The 14,012-nt window shown below is 41.4% G+C and overlaps 1 protein-coding gene across 2 annotated transcripts in view; it reads right to left on the bottom strand.

The window, feature by feature from the left end:
* Positions 1–14,012, bottom strand: part of PKHD1 (PKHD1 ciliary IPT domain containing fibrocystin/polyductin) — a 431,042-nt gene that overhangs the window by 406,820 nt on the left and 10,210 nt on the right. For both annotated transcript variants that reach the window (XM_014782549.2, XM_087438704.1), the window contains exons 6-13: positions 12,158–12,236; positions 10,800–10,874; positions 9,735–9,799; positions 9,193–9,232; positions 8,246–8,316; positions 5,221–5,322; positions 4,294–4,389; positions 1,776–1,917 (exon numbers count right to left, since the gene is read on the bottom strand). In XM_014782549.2, coding sequence (XP_014638035.2) covers positions 1,776–1,917; positions 4,294–4,389; positions 5,221–5,322; positions 8,246–8,316; positions 9,193–9,232; positions 9,735–9,799; positions 10,800–10,874; positions 12,158–12,236 — 670 coding nt within the window. The remainder of the gene's footprint in view (positions 1–1,775; positions 1,918–4,293; positions 4,390–5,220; positions 5,323–8,245; positions 8,317–9,192; positions 9,233–9,734; positions 9,800–10,799; positions 10,875–12,157; positions 12,237–14,012) is intronic.

A 14,012-nucleotide genomic window follows, 5' to 3' on the forward strand; every position in this document is an offset into this window, starting at 1 on the left:
TGACAAGGCTGGTCACTCCTCAAGGATAATGGCCTTGCTCTAGACCTTCTGACTCTCACAATGCTGAACATGGTGTTGTGTTTAATATAGGTGGTCAGCAAACAGATTTTACTTGTTTGGGGTTTGTTAATTAAATGATATTTCACACGCACAAAAAAGGAATTTGCTCTGAGCTTACCAGATACCTCAACACCTGCAGAGTATTTTTCCAATTAAAAATAATATGGTTCACAGAGAAAAGTCAACTGAAGGTGTCAACAATTACAAATTAAAAGATATGACCTGCAACTTTGAAGAAGATGGCAGGCAATTTTATGGAACATTTTAAAAATAACCTTATTTTTTTTAAACATTTAAGATAAATTCTAATGACCTAGTACTAGAGACAGATATGACTAAGACAATGATTAAACTACCTCAATAAATACCAAGAAGATTTTCTGAAAATAGTTTTGAAAATAACTATTTAAAGGTCCATCATTATAATAATTTATCAATCAATAAATATTCCAGTGTTTTTATTTAAAAATTTTGAATTTTAAAGAAATGAATGTCAGAAAGAATGGAAAGAGTTATTATCTGGTTGTGTCTCCTCAAAATGGCAAAGAGACATACCCTACAGGTTGTATCACACAGTCAGAATGGCCTGACTCTCTCCTTAACACTCCCAACACACTGAGTATAGATGAAAAGTTTTCCTTTGAACATTACTGACGGTCCTCAAAAACTATGATAAAGACGCATTATTAGGTGTCACAAGGGACCACAAATTATTGCCACTTTAAAACCATATATTGGAGGTTAAATATCTAATTAGCCAGGCTTCCAGGACAATAGAAACTCTATTCTGTTCACAGGTTTCCTTCCCTGCTTGGCCTCTTCAATGTCTGAAATTCCCTGAACGGGAACACAGCCTTTCATTCCATCATTGAATTGAAGTTTAAAATGGCCAGATCCTTGGAGAGGTCACAGATTGGCTGGAATTCACACTCAGGAGTCATGACCAGCCTCTTTGAGAAGAGTTTTGAAAGAATAGATCCATCACACAGTAAAGGATCCATCCCTCTCTCTCTATATATATATATACACTGAAAGCACACTAAGGAAAGTGTGTCTAAGCAATTCTCTAACTACTTATATCTTTAAGCCTATGTTAGAACACTAGAAATTTTGGCCACATCCTTGGAGGGATTAAAAAGACTCAAAACAACACTAAACAGGAAAACCGTAATCACATTGCTGTCACTACTACAGAAAACCATGTCTCCCAGAGCCCATAGGAGGTCCCTCTGCTATACACCAGCCATTGAGTTGACCTTCGGCACTGGGTGGTCATTCCAAAAGAACTGCATGCTGTCCAGCCTTTGCTCTCTCATATGCCCAGAGGGCAAATGCTTGCGTCTTCTTTGTCATCGGCCAGATATTAATTTCGTCTCTCAATCATGTACCTGCAGCAAGTTTCGCCCTGCTCTCTACCCACTCCCCTGGCCTACCTAGTTCAATTTTCCAATTAATAATAGTCATCTTCAAAGCAGATTGTAAACTAAATTGTTGAAAATAGAAATTTTACCTACAGATCAAAACTTATAGTGCACCTATAAAGGGCCTGTGGTACACTAGTGTGACCAACACCAGTTTAGAACAGTGGTCCAACTCTGTTGTGGTTGAACTGGTGGATGTTATCAGTTTTCCCCTGGAAATCTCCTTGCTTTCTTCTCTGTCTCCTAGCCTCACCTAGGCTAGTGACATGGACTGCTACTTTTCCCACAACATACCTGAAAGGTTGCCCTTCCTTTGACCAAAATCCAAATGGAGAACTGGCATTAGGAACAATCTGCCACCTGTACCCAGGGGTGGCTTCAGTCAGGTCCAAGCCCTCAGCAGCATCTCCAACTTCAAAGAGAAGTCCTCGATTGCCTGCAAGACATGCATATGTCGTCAACATCAGGGGGTTCCTCCCCAGATCAGGGAACCACTTTACCGCAGATTACAGAGTGAAGACGATCCAGGCACTATCTAGAAAGGTGAGTCAGCTGAGACCCAGAGGGAGGGTGTATAGATAATACAAATGTTCTGGAAAGCAGAAAATGCTGCTTGGTGTAGGGTTTAGCCTCTTGGAAAGAGAGACTTGATAAGGAACAGTAGGGGAAATATTCTCAGAGGAGTAGGGAGCCCTTTTTAATGGGAGTGCCTGGAGAAGAGGACCAAGTCCTAGAGAAAATGTGAAAGAGTAACCAAATGCTCCTGGAGCCCCAAATGGACTTCAGGGTCTTTTAAGGTCCAGTTCAGCCTAGGAATTCTATTCCCTAAGGCCCCTTTCTCCCAAAAAATTGGGAATCTTTAAATTTTTCATGTCATGGCCTCAATTTGTGAACCCGCACATAGAACAAATTATGTGGCATGCTGCTACTACATGACATTTTAAATTATGCTGTACTTATTAATTTGTGTTTTATATTAAGCAAACCCTGAGACTAAAGGCATGTGTGCGATCAATAGCAGATACTAACTTGGGTTGAGAGTAAAAGCTCTGGGAACATACATTTGTGGGTTCAGATTCCATTTCTGCCACTTCATAGATGTGTAACTTTGGGCAAATTACTCAATGCCTTCATTTTCTCATGCATCAAAATGGGGCCAATAATAAATAGAGATAATATGCTAAAGATTAAGGGAGCTTGAGTTACATGTCAATTATATCTCAATAAAGCTGGGGGAAAAAATAAAGCCAACCTGACAATTCTGGCAAAAAAAAAAAAAGACTAAAGGAACTTGAAATATGTGCACAAAGAACCTGAAATATAGTAGGCACCCAATAAAGGATAGCTAGGGTAATTATCATTATTTTAAACTGCTTCTGTTGTTCCTTCTTAAATTCTAAAAGGAGAAATAGAGGAGGAAGCAGCAGAAAAATAAGAGCATATTTTAAGAATATTACTTTAAACCAGGTTTTCTCAACCACAGCACTATTGGCATTTTGGTCTGGATAACCCTGTGGTGAGGGCTGTCCTGTGCACTGAAAGATGTTTAGCAGCACCCCTGACCTCTCCCCACTAGAGGCCAGTAGCATCACCATCACTGTCCCAGTTGTAACAACCAGACATCACCAATGTCCCCTGGGGACCACTGAGAAGCCCTTCTTTACATAATAATTTGCCCCACTTCTATGGAAGAAATTTCAAAAGCTCTCCATAAAGGACATTATTAAGTCTCAGGAACAGCTGCATTCAGGAAATTATCCTACCACAACCCAGGGAGCTAAAGCAGAAACCATTCAAAGCAGAACAGGCTCCCTCTTTCCTGACACAGGAAATGCTTTCTCTCCATCACTTGCTTCAGTAGTTTTGTTTCCTTGGATGGGACCCTTCCCTGAGCAAAAACTGCAGATCCAGGACCTGGAGGATGCTCAAGTCAAATCTTTACATGCCTTTTCACTCCTGAATGGCCTTTCTTTAGAAAGAGTTCTCCTCCTGCTGGGCAACTTTCCTTGTAAGCACTGAGCCTCTGAAGATGAGCTCACTGCCTAGAGTTGAAGCATGAAGTCAGCCCTTGCGGGGCAGGCAAGGAACACAGACGCGCAGCCTGTGGCTCCCAGCTGCGTAACACTGCAGCCACCCTTAATCCCTAACTACACTTGAACCTCCAGTTCTAATGCTTACCAGGAAAGTGCTCCAGTGTGCACTTTTAATTTGCAGCCATGAGGTGGAAGTTTTAAACAGAGGACGGGTGGAACCCTCCGCCTTGCCTGCTCCGTTTCTGCCCACTTAGGCATAAACTGGTGGCAACATCACAATACATTCCGATATTTCAAAGTAGAGAACAGCTTCCCACAGGGAAGAAAAAGTATCATTTACATGCACCCCATTGTGCCCCACTCTCTGGCCTTGTCTAATGCAGTCATTACAAGCATAGAAGAGCGTGCTCTGATGCTCCCATCTGCTTAGACAACGAGCATGCAGCTGACCCATAGCATCAAGGGAGGCAGCTTAGGGGTTTCCTCTAGTAGCTGTAACAATGTCTCGATTGCATTTATGCTTCCTGGGTCGGTCATGGTCTCCGCTGAACCCTGCTGGCCATTCATCTGGCTGGGGCTAGGAGCTCAGTGTCAATAAGCATCTGAATAAAGCTAAGAGCCTCTCTGAAATGAAAACACTGACAGCGGTGTCATGGGCTCACTGAGCTAACCGGTCAAACAGATGAGACAGAATTCAAACACTTTCATTTCTACTTCCCATCCCCTCGTGGCTAAAAATGTAACCGGAGGTCGTTGAACAGCTGCAGTGACTTCCTTACCTGCCTGAGGAGCAATGAGCCTTGTACCTTTTCCTGGAGCCCTAGTGGTGCACTCAATCTTCCTGGGAGATACATGTCTAATGTCACATGGAATGCCTGAGGAGAATGTTAAAAATTAGATACAGATTTCAATGTTGATATCAATATAGATATACAGATGTGACGGCGGGACCACAGGACCGCACTGAAGTACACAGGCTCCTATCCTAAGGCAAAGGGCTGGAAGTGGATAGCATAGCAAAAATTGTCACCTCAATGGAAAGAGACCAGGAAAGGGAGAGTGCAGAGTAATGGAACACAGGGCAGCTTATAGTAATCAGAAAGAAAGTAACATTATGCAATGCCATTTACTAAAGATGAGCTGAACCACTCAGCTGTGCTTGGGAGGGTAGGTGTGACATGAGAGTGTGTGGACATTTTCCTGCATCCTTGGTGTCACCAACTAGAGGAGCATCCCACGTGGCAGAACAAAAGGTTCTACACGGGTATCACAAAAGGGTTTGCCAAGGGGGCATTCTAGAAGAATCTGCACAGCAAATGCCTGCCCTCTTCTGCTTGTCCATATAGAGAGGGCTAATGGGGGAGAGTGGGGAGAGGGATTGCTTTTTAGTAGGAGCAGATCTTTGTGAAGAGGCAGATCTACTTTTCCCTTGTCTTCACTCCCAAGATGGGGACACCCAAGAGAATTGCCCACGAATTGTTGGTGTGTCTATGGGACCTCTGATTCCTGTTGCACATTTGCAGAGCTGCAGGGCTGTAGTCCTACCTGGTCCCCACCAACACAGGTAAAAGATCTTAGAGCAGGAGGGCATGATGAGTCAGAAAAAGAAAAACTGCTGCCCCCACCCTCTCCCTGCCATAAGAGATACATGATCTCCTACAGCATTTAAAACCATGAACTATCTCCAGCCGTTTCCACTTAGTTACCTGCAATGGTAACCTGGGCCGGATTGTCAAAGAAGTCTCCCGTAATCGTGATGTCTGTTCTTCCCCCAAGGCTCCCAGTCTCTGGAAACACAGAGAGTATTTCTGCAAGAGAAAAAAAAAAGGTAAGTTTCTGAATATAGACCAGGATGTGACCCAGATAATAATATAATAATAGAAGCTATTAATAATATATTTCTTTAACTTTCTAAGGCCAGCAACAGTTGGAATTTTTCTAATAATAGTCATTTAAAAATGCACATAATAAGAAAAGTACCCATATATAATAGTATATATTATACAGGATCAATATTTTTAAAGAAGTGGAAATGCAGTCACTCATGGTATCTGCAAAAACCTCTGCATACCCTGATGCTTCCTTAGGAAATCTGTCTCCTGACCTCAAGTAGTCTATTTACGAGCCACAGAACAACAGGTTATACTTTACGGAAGAATCAACTTCGGATGCACCAGGCAAGGTTTCAGTTCACCCATATGAGTCTGCAATTTGCTCTAAGCAAAAGAACAAATTACACTGCCTCAGTACCCTTCCACTCCTCCCCATCCTGCGTGTTCCTTCCTGCCGTGTGCACGCAGCACCACATACTCAGGTCTTCCAAGCTGCCTCCTGATGGCTTCAAAACCCTACAGTACGATGCCACATATTCTCAAGAATTTAACTCTTTCTGATCCTTTCCTCTCCTATGATCAAACTTTGACAATTTTAAGTTTCATTCCCTCAAGGGGAAAGAGGAGCCATGTTCTCTGATAAACCAAAGATGTGAAGAATCTAATCATGAATGGTTACCACTTCAAGGGAATTTCTTATAAAATTTCACCCATGAGACAAAACAGAGGAGATATTTGGGGGCAAAAATTGATCCTTCACACTTGAATATCAAAATTCAACACTAATATATAACCTCCTTCTTTTAACCTACTATTTTATAACCCTTTCCAACATTCATGGAGCACCTACGATGTGGTACTAGGGATACAAAGACGAATACAAAATAGGTCCCGTCCTCAAGGAAATAAGAATGGTAAGGAAGGGCAGGTACACAAAAGTATAATTATCATTGGTCTAGTGAAATTAGAGAGAGCGTGTGAAAGTGCAGAGGAGATGTTTAGGAGTGGGGTGGGGGTATGGTGGAGTAGACAGAAATTTCTGAAATGACATCTAAGCTGAATCTTAAAGGATGAATTAGAACTAGCCAAATGAAAGGGAGAAAGAAGAGAAAGGGCTTTTAAAGCAAGTGACAGCCTGCGGGTAGAAGAAGGAATTGTGCAGTGCGTTTAAGTGTTGTTGGATTATAAGAGAGAGAAGGAGCTGGAGAAGCAGAGAAAGAAGGAAATCAGAAGCTTGTACTATTTCCTGTAGGGGATGGGAAGCCATTAGAGGATAGTAGCAGGGGAAAGGCATTATATGTGTGCCTGATGTCGAGAATCGTGGTGGCTATACAGAGCATGGATCAGCAGGGGACAAAAGGCAGGGTGGGGGCCCCCAAGAAACCATTGCCCATACCAGGCTGAGATGATGGGATCAAGAATTAAGGCAGTGGTTGTAGAGATAGAGTAGATACATCTTCAAGATGTATGTGGGAGGTAAAATTGCCAGAAATTCGTGATTGAATGGATGTGGAGATGAGAAGAGTGGAAAATCTTGGATGAATCTCAAGACTCTTGCTCATCTACTTCTTCCGACAACTTTTGGAGTTAGGACAAACACCGTTTTGTCCAGTTTATAGATGTCTACAGCTCTGAAAGTCCAAATGACTTAGCCAAGCTCAACTAGTAATTGAATGCCAGCCCTCGAGGAGCTCAGCCCAGAGCTCTTTGCAGTTGCCCATCCCCTCTCCCCACAGCCTCCTCTGCTATGAAAAGGTTCTGGCCTGAGAGGCCTCATCCCAAGAAGACACTGGCACTGGAAATATGAAATAGCTGTGTGATCAGAGGTACCTGTGAGCCTATCTGGCATTCAGGGTTCAATATTGATGGGCAGACTCACAAAGAAGCTTGGGAAGGGGGGCAAGGAGAGTATACTTCCCATAGTATATTGGTTCCATGCACAACATTTGGAATTAGATCTGGACTTTCTAGAACTAGGACCTTTGCACAAATGCCTCTCTGAGTCTGTTTCTTCATCTGTAGAATGAGGCTATCATTACCTATCACATCGCTGAGTGAAATAAATATCGAGATTGTATGTAAAACACTCAAGAAGGGCCAGCCATTCTTCTTGCTGCTGTCACTACCACCATCACCCCAGGCGCTTCTTCAAACTTACTCTAAAAGAGACTAGTTACACTGTTTAAAGAAAATAAAGGCAAGGGTAGAAATTCAGCTTTTGCAGAATTAGGCTATCTAGAGAGTGAATGCCATTTTCCCCAAGACCTACGGAATTTCTCACACTTTTGGCAAAGGTAGATTCTGCTGCCTCTGGAATCTGAACCAACCTCACAGGCATTTCTTCAGTGGCTCTGTGATTGTATTCGAGCCTAGAATCTAAGTGCTCTTCTTCAGTAGTCAACGTTCTATTACTGAATTGAGTTCACAATTTCATGCAAATTTTCAATTTTCAGCATTCATTGTTTAGTGTGGAGGTCTACTTATCAGATAGCAACACAGTAGTTTAGCATCAGTACCAGCAAGTCATAAATTGTTGAATGAATGCTCAGAGGTGACGTGTTAAAGTAACTGGAAAGATGTGCTTTCAGGTTTTTCAGTGCCACCTCTTTTCTGTTATTTCTCAGAACATAGAACAAGGATGATTCCCCTTTCATTCAGTCTCTATTCATGGACTTTAAATAGAAGTCTATGATCAAGCCTTTTTTATTATAGAAACCAAAGCTGATATTCATACAAGCAGCTTATTCTCATCCAAAAGCAAAGGGTCATCCATGATTGGAGGGCCACCGTCATATGTTAATGGTCATAGAGAAATGGCCAGAGGAAAAGGAAGGAGGTCCAACGTTCAGTGAGGGCATAAGGGAAGGACTGAGGAGTTCGGAGTAAAAGGAAACAGTACCTGAGTAGGTCTGGTACAGGAAAAGGTCCTGTTTAGCACTGATCAGCCAGGCAGTCTTGTGCACCATTGACCTTCAAAAAAGACAAAGTTGTATTTTGGATGAAAAGAGCATCTAGGATTGCATTTTTAAAATTGATTTCCTGAAAGGCAGATCATGGACTAACCTGTAGTGCCCTTTCGAACAGTTTGGATACCAGCTCTCTTTGATGACCAGAGAATGATACCAAGGGGACAAAGTTTGTTTTCTGATTTAGAAAATTTTTGTTTGGGAATCATAATACCCACTTCACAGCGTATCACAAGCATTAAACAGAATGATGAATGTGAAAGTGTCTGGGATGGAGCTGGCCTGTAGTAGATGCTCTCTATATATTCATTTTATTCTTTCATAAATTAAAGAGAGAGACAGAGAGAGAAAGTCTCCATACTTTGGACTGTGTGGCTGTAGGTAATGCGTCACTAGCACCACATGAAATTCATATTAGCTGGACAATGCACTTTTAAGGAAAACACCTGACAAATTATATAGTGGCAGAACTGAGGTAAGTCATATAGAAATGCAGAATCCTAATTTATCTCTCCAAAGCTCTATAAAATTTGGACCCTTTCCATCATAAAGGAGGCATTTCCTGGAATACTACAGTGTATTTCGTGGAGCTATGTACTGTTGTAAATTTACAGTATTGTGAGATTACTTAAGAGGCAATTCCCAAAATTCTGTACCATCACCACATTAAAATATTTACATTGCCTCAAGATGAGTGCATAGAACTCAATTATACTTACCCAAGTAAAAGAAATCAAGCAAGTACATGGGGATTCATTATTCTATGCTGTTCATGTATATTTGAAATTTTCCATTATAAAAAGTTAAAAAAAGTAAGCAAGATGAGAGAGAGATAGATGATATAAGATGAAAATAAATTTGCTTACTCTCAGGTACTTACTTTCCTTTGTTAAACACTGAGAAACTAACATTCTGGGAGCCTGTAACAAAAAGAAACAGACATTAACATAGGGTCTGCAAGAATTGCCTGGGCCAGGCCATTGCTGCCATAAACCCAAGGACTCCAGCTATCACCAAGTTATCAATCTGTAATTTCTCTAACAGTGCCCAAAATAAACACCTCCCAGACCTAGCACCATCAGTAATGTTGACGTCCAAGAATAAAAGGATAAATTAGCAGTGCATAGTGGGTAAGAGCCCAGACTTGGAGTTAGACTAAGCATGATAAATCCTGCTCCACTGGTATTAGTTTTGATTTTCTCACGTGTAAAGCAAAAATAATTCCACCAACCTCACAGGCTTATTGTGAGGATTAAACTAGTTTATATTTAAGCTGCTTCGTATAGTGTTTTTTCAGGAGTTCTCAACAAGTGGTAGTTATTGTTATCATCCTCATGAGAGCCAATGCTTGAAAGAGTTTTTTTCCGAATACAGAGAAAGAAATGGATAAGACTTTAAAATTATGTTACTTCTCACACAGACCAATGTAGTTGCCTTCCACGCGGCACTGCAGAGTCCCAAGACCGTGGTCTTCCTGAAAAGGATAGCTAGGGAAACAACCCAAAAACAGAGGTGAGAATTACCAGACAACTTAGTTAAGAAGTTCTGACTCTTTAGCCAGGAAAGTAAAAAATAAAATAAAAGGCAAATTAGCCAGAGAAAATTTGTAGGCTCACTGGGGCAAATGCTTAGAGCAGTACTAACTAGACTTGTCATCAATATATGTTACCAGTTGAACACAGTGAGAGACAAAATTTAACTCACTCCTAACCTCCACTCAGTCCTTTCTTTCCAAAACCTATTATATGACAAGTATAGCAAAACCCTTACCAAAAAAAAAAAAAAGTCTATCAAGTGTGAACCCAAAAAAAGGACAATCCTGAGCAACAATCTGAAGTTATCAGGAAAAACTACATGATAGAATTTGGCTCTGCTAAAAGCTAGTCCCAAAAAGCTAAGCCACGTAGTATAATTCTGCGACTCCTCAGAGGAGGGTGAAGCTACCCAGTCCAGGGTGAAGTGAAAATCCAGAAAAATGTTGGTTATCTGAACTGTGAGCATGTAGCCACTCATTTAAAAAAAATGTAGTTGTTGTTTCCTTTGGCTAGGCTTTATAGCATAATAGCGGTTAAGAGCATGAACTCTGGACTGGTTAGTTGGCCCGGTTCAAATCTCAGCTCTGCCACTTGCTCTTTGTGAGACCTTGGGCAAATTACTTAACCTCTCTGTGCCTCAGTTTCCTCATCTGTAAAATGAGACCAATAACTATATATACTCACAAGGTTATTGGCTGCCTTAAATGTAAAGCTTCAGAGCAGGGCTTGGCCAATAGTTAGCAGTTAGTAAGTATCAGCTATTTGTTTTCAAGAAAGCTTTCAGAGTCCACTTCAATTTGCATTTTGAATCAATTACTGTGTCTTTTCCAATAAGTCTAAAGATAAGGCAGTCAACAGTCATGGGTGACTTATATTAAAAAATAGATGTGTGTGTGTGTGTTACACTCACGTGGAAGAACCAAAAGCACATATGTTTGCAAGAAACACTCACCGGCTTCCTGTCTGCCTGTTTACAAGAGAGCAAGGAGTGACCCATCTTTCTCCTTGAGCTTCCAAGATCAATGGGCTGGATAAAAAATGGAAACAAATGACACAAGACAATAGTACAATGCACCCAGCAAATATTCCTTGCAAAACTTAGAGGAAACATTTTTATGAACATTCCCCTCTGAATTTGTGGGACACCATTGCAGGTGGCTGCAGGTTGTCCCCTGAGGAGATGTTGAATCAAATTCTCAGCCGGAAGGCAGGGGTGCACTACAGCGTTTCATGGCCCACCCTTTCACACTGCATTTCCCCTTTCCTGAAAAATCTTCCTCATCTCCACGTTGGCTATATTGGGTCTACACAGCTATTGTGGAGTTTCTGCCTTTGTTCTTCCCTTCAAAGGCTGTATCTTAGACCAACATTGAGATGGGACCAAGTAGTGAATATGGCATATTGTCAAGGATGTACTTGGGGCTTCTCTCCTCCACAGAAAGAGTAATTTCCCTTCAAGATAGGTTGACCATTACTTAATGCCGGAAATGTAGATCCTGAGAGTAGTCAAATCTTGTTCTCTTCAACTAGAGCAGAATCAAAGAGATGGAACAGAACAGAGGAGGACACCCCTATCTTGTCTAGAAGTGAAGGAAAAATTAGACACAGTATAAAGACTCTACTCAGCTGAGCATACAGTAAGATTATGCTCCTTCTGCCATATAAATCCTCACTATAATTGCTTCATATGTGGAATAATCCCAGTTGCTAGGGGCTCCCCACAAACACAGCTTCATCACTTTCCCTCGTATTCTCCTCTCTCCCTAGCAGAGATGGCTTCACAGCACCACTTCCCATTTAAAAAGTCTCCAGTGAAGAAAGTCATGTTGACATCCCAATCATTCCCAGAAAACATTAAAAACTCAACGGCTTTCATACCTTCTTCCACGTTTTCCTCTGATCACACCATTAGAATTTCTAAATGCACAAATGGATAAGAACCAAACGAGGAAGTTATAATGCTCCTTTGGGTTCACACATCATTTTACAAAGAATTTATTTTGGACTAAGAAACAAGTGGGAGAAGAGTGAGCCTCGGAAAAGAAAATCCACAGATGCAATTACAGCACAATTCACACTGATCCCAGAGTGACTAGTTGGCAGTAAATAAATGGACCAACTTAATCGACCAGTCACAATTACATTAACAAAGTTTGCTGAAGCCCAGCTCACCAGGGACCATAGCCACAAAGAGGAAAATGGCAATTCTGTGCCAACTGCTTACAGTTTATTGCTATCAGGGAAGCTGGCCCTAGGAAGCGATCCAGCTTGTTTGTAACTAGTCAAACACAGAAACAAACACAAGCTTACCTGTCAATGTACTCGGCATCAAAATCAAAGGTTTCTGATCTTCCGGTGATAATCCAGCCGTACACTTGTATTACTTTTCCTGTTTTAAGAAGATTTTTTAAAAATCTAATATACTTAGTTCAAACTCTAAATGTATAATGTAAGCTGTATTTCTTTTCGGTTATATCTAGTCAATATGGACAAGCCAGTCAAAAGTCAGAATATTAACACTTTTTTATAAACTGTACAACAGGAAAGGATCACCAAGTATGACCCAGTGATTGATATTACACATTAGAAAGTCTACAATAACCAATTATTGCAATCATAGAGTTAACCATCCACGTATGGAGGACGGAAGAAATAACGGGTCTCCCTCACAGTCCCACGAGGCGTGAGGCTTTCAAAACGAAGGGGCTGGTTTCCACACTCTGCCCTGATACGTTCTCTTAGCTGTGTGTAGACCATCTACCCATCGTGGGATTTAAGAACAGTGTGGATTGGGGTGCTCCACATTTCATGAGACTTTGCTCTGGACTTTTGCTAATGTGGACACATGAGGAGGCTCATATCACAAATCTGGATGGGTATTCAAGGATACTAAACTTTTTTCCATATCTCAGAGTACAAAAGATAAATGTCATGAGTGACCCAAATGGACAGGAACTAAGAAAGAAGGGCACGAGATAGCAACAGAGGTATAGCTTAAAGGATTGGCAATTGCACATCTCATCCATTCAACAAATATGCTCATTTTCAAAGACAGAGCAAATTAGAGACATGCAAACATTTGGTGTCTGCCTTGCTCACTGATAAATGGATGACTTCTACTGCTGGGTCTCCTCTAGGTGATTTGTAGGGATTTCCATTGGGTAACAAATTTTTCCCTAACAGTTCCCTCTTTTGAGTTCGCAAGAATGGGGGGGCAGGCATCAGCAATCCACTTTCAGCAAGGTGCACTCTCAGTACTACCCCCACCGCCTCTGCTCGTAGGAGGTGGGAAAGAAATCTAAAGTAACTCTTTCTCAGAAAGAGTTTGGGGGCCCCTACCGGATGCTACATGAACTGATTTCTTCCATAGTTGAAAAACACCTGAACTCAGTTCTGTGGAACTGCGTGAGGCAAAGTTTAAAGCAAACGTCCCACAGCAGGGTGATGTAGTTAAAGTTCACCACACTAACCACAACCTGGAAACCTGTGCCTTCCAGATAATTAGAGAATTTAACTATCTAAGCTGTAACCTTCCAGCCTCACAATGTTGAGAGATGAGAGAGGCATTGGTTAATGGAGTTAAAACCCCAAAAATGGAAGAGAAAAGGGCACCTATGGGGCTCATGTGGTCACTGAATTCAGAGGACTTTGAGTCCCTTCATGTCCACATTTAGGGCCACAAAAGAGCATTACCGAGAAGTTATTCCCTTCGCATTACTGTTTTATTAATACGCAGTGCTTTTCACCTGCAATCATTGAATAACTGGCACTAAAACAATGGGAACCTTCCAGGAAGTATTAGAGCCACTTTACAGATGAATGGGTAGAAAGAGAGGAAACCTAGAGACTTAGACAAAGGTCAGAGAATTAACAAAAGCCCAGAGTCTGAAGTTCTCTGCTACTATTAACAACTGGCAAAATAATTGCCCTTCATTTTAGTAGGGCTAAATTATTGATCTCCTGGCTTTGGAAGACATGATTTCTAGCTTTGATGGGCATGATTTTGAAAACTATTAACAAATTATAGAAATTAGCAATTCCTGTGGGGTGGTTTTTTTATTATTATTATTTCATTTCAAAGAAGCCCAACAGAGGCTGAGAAATGGCTAAGCCAGATCACGGTGGTGCTGGGGGACTCTGAGTCACAGTGGAGGACTGTTAACCG

This window comes from Ceratotherium simum, chromosome 13 (genome assembly GCF_057802395.1).
Source record: "Ceratotherium simum simum isolate JZ-2026a chromosome 13, ASM5780239v1, whole genome shotgun sequence".
Taxonomy (NCBI): domain Eukaryota; kingdom Metazoa; phylum Chordata; class Mammalia; order Perissodactyla; family Rhinocerotidae; genus Ceratotherium; species Ceratotherium simum.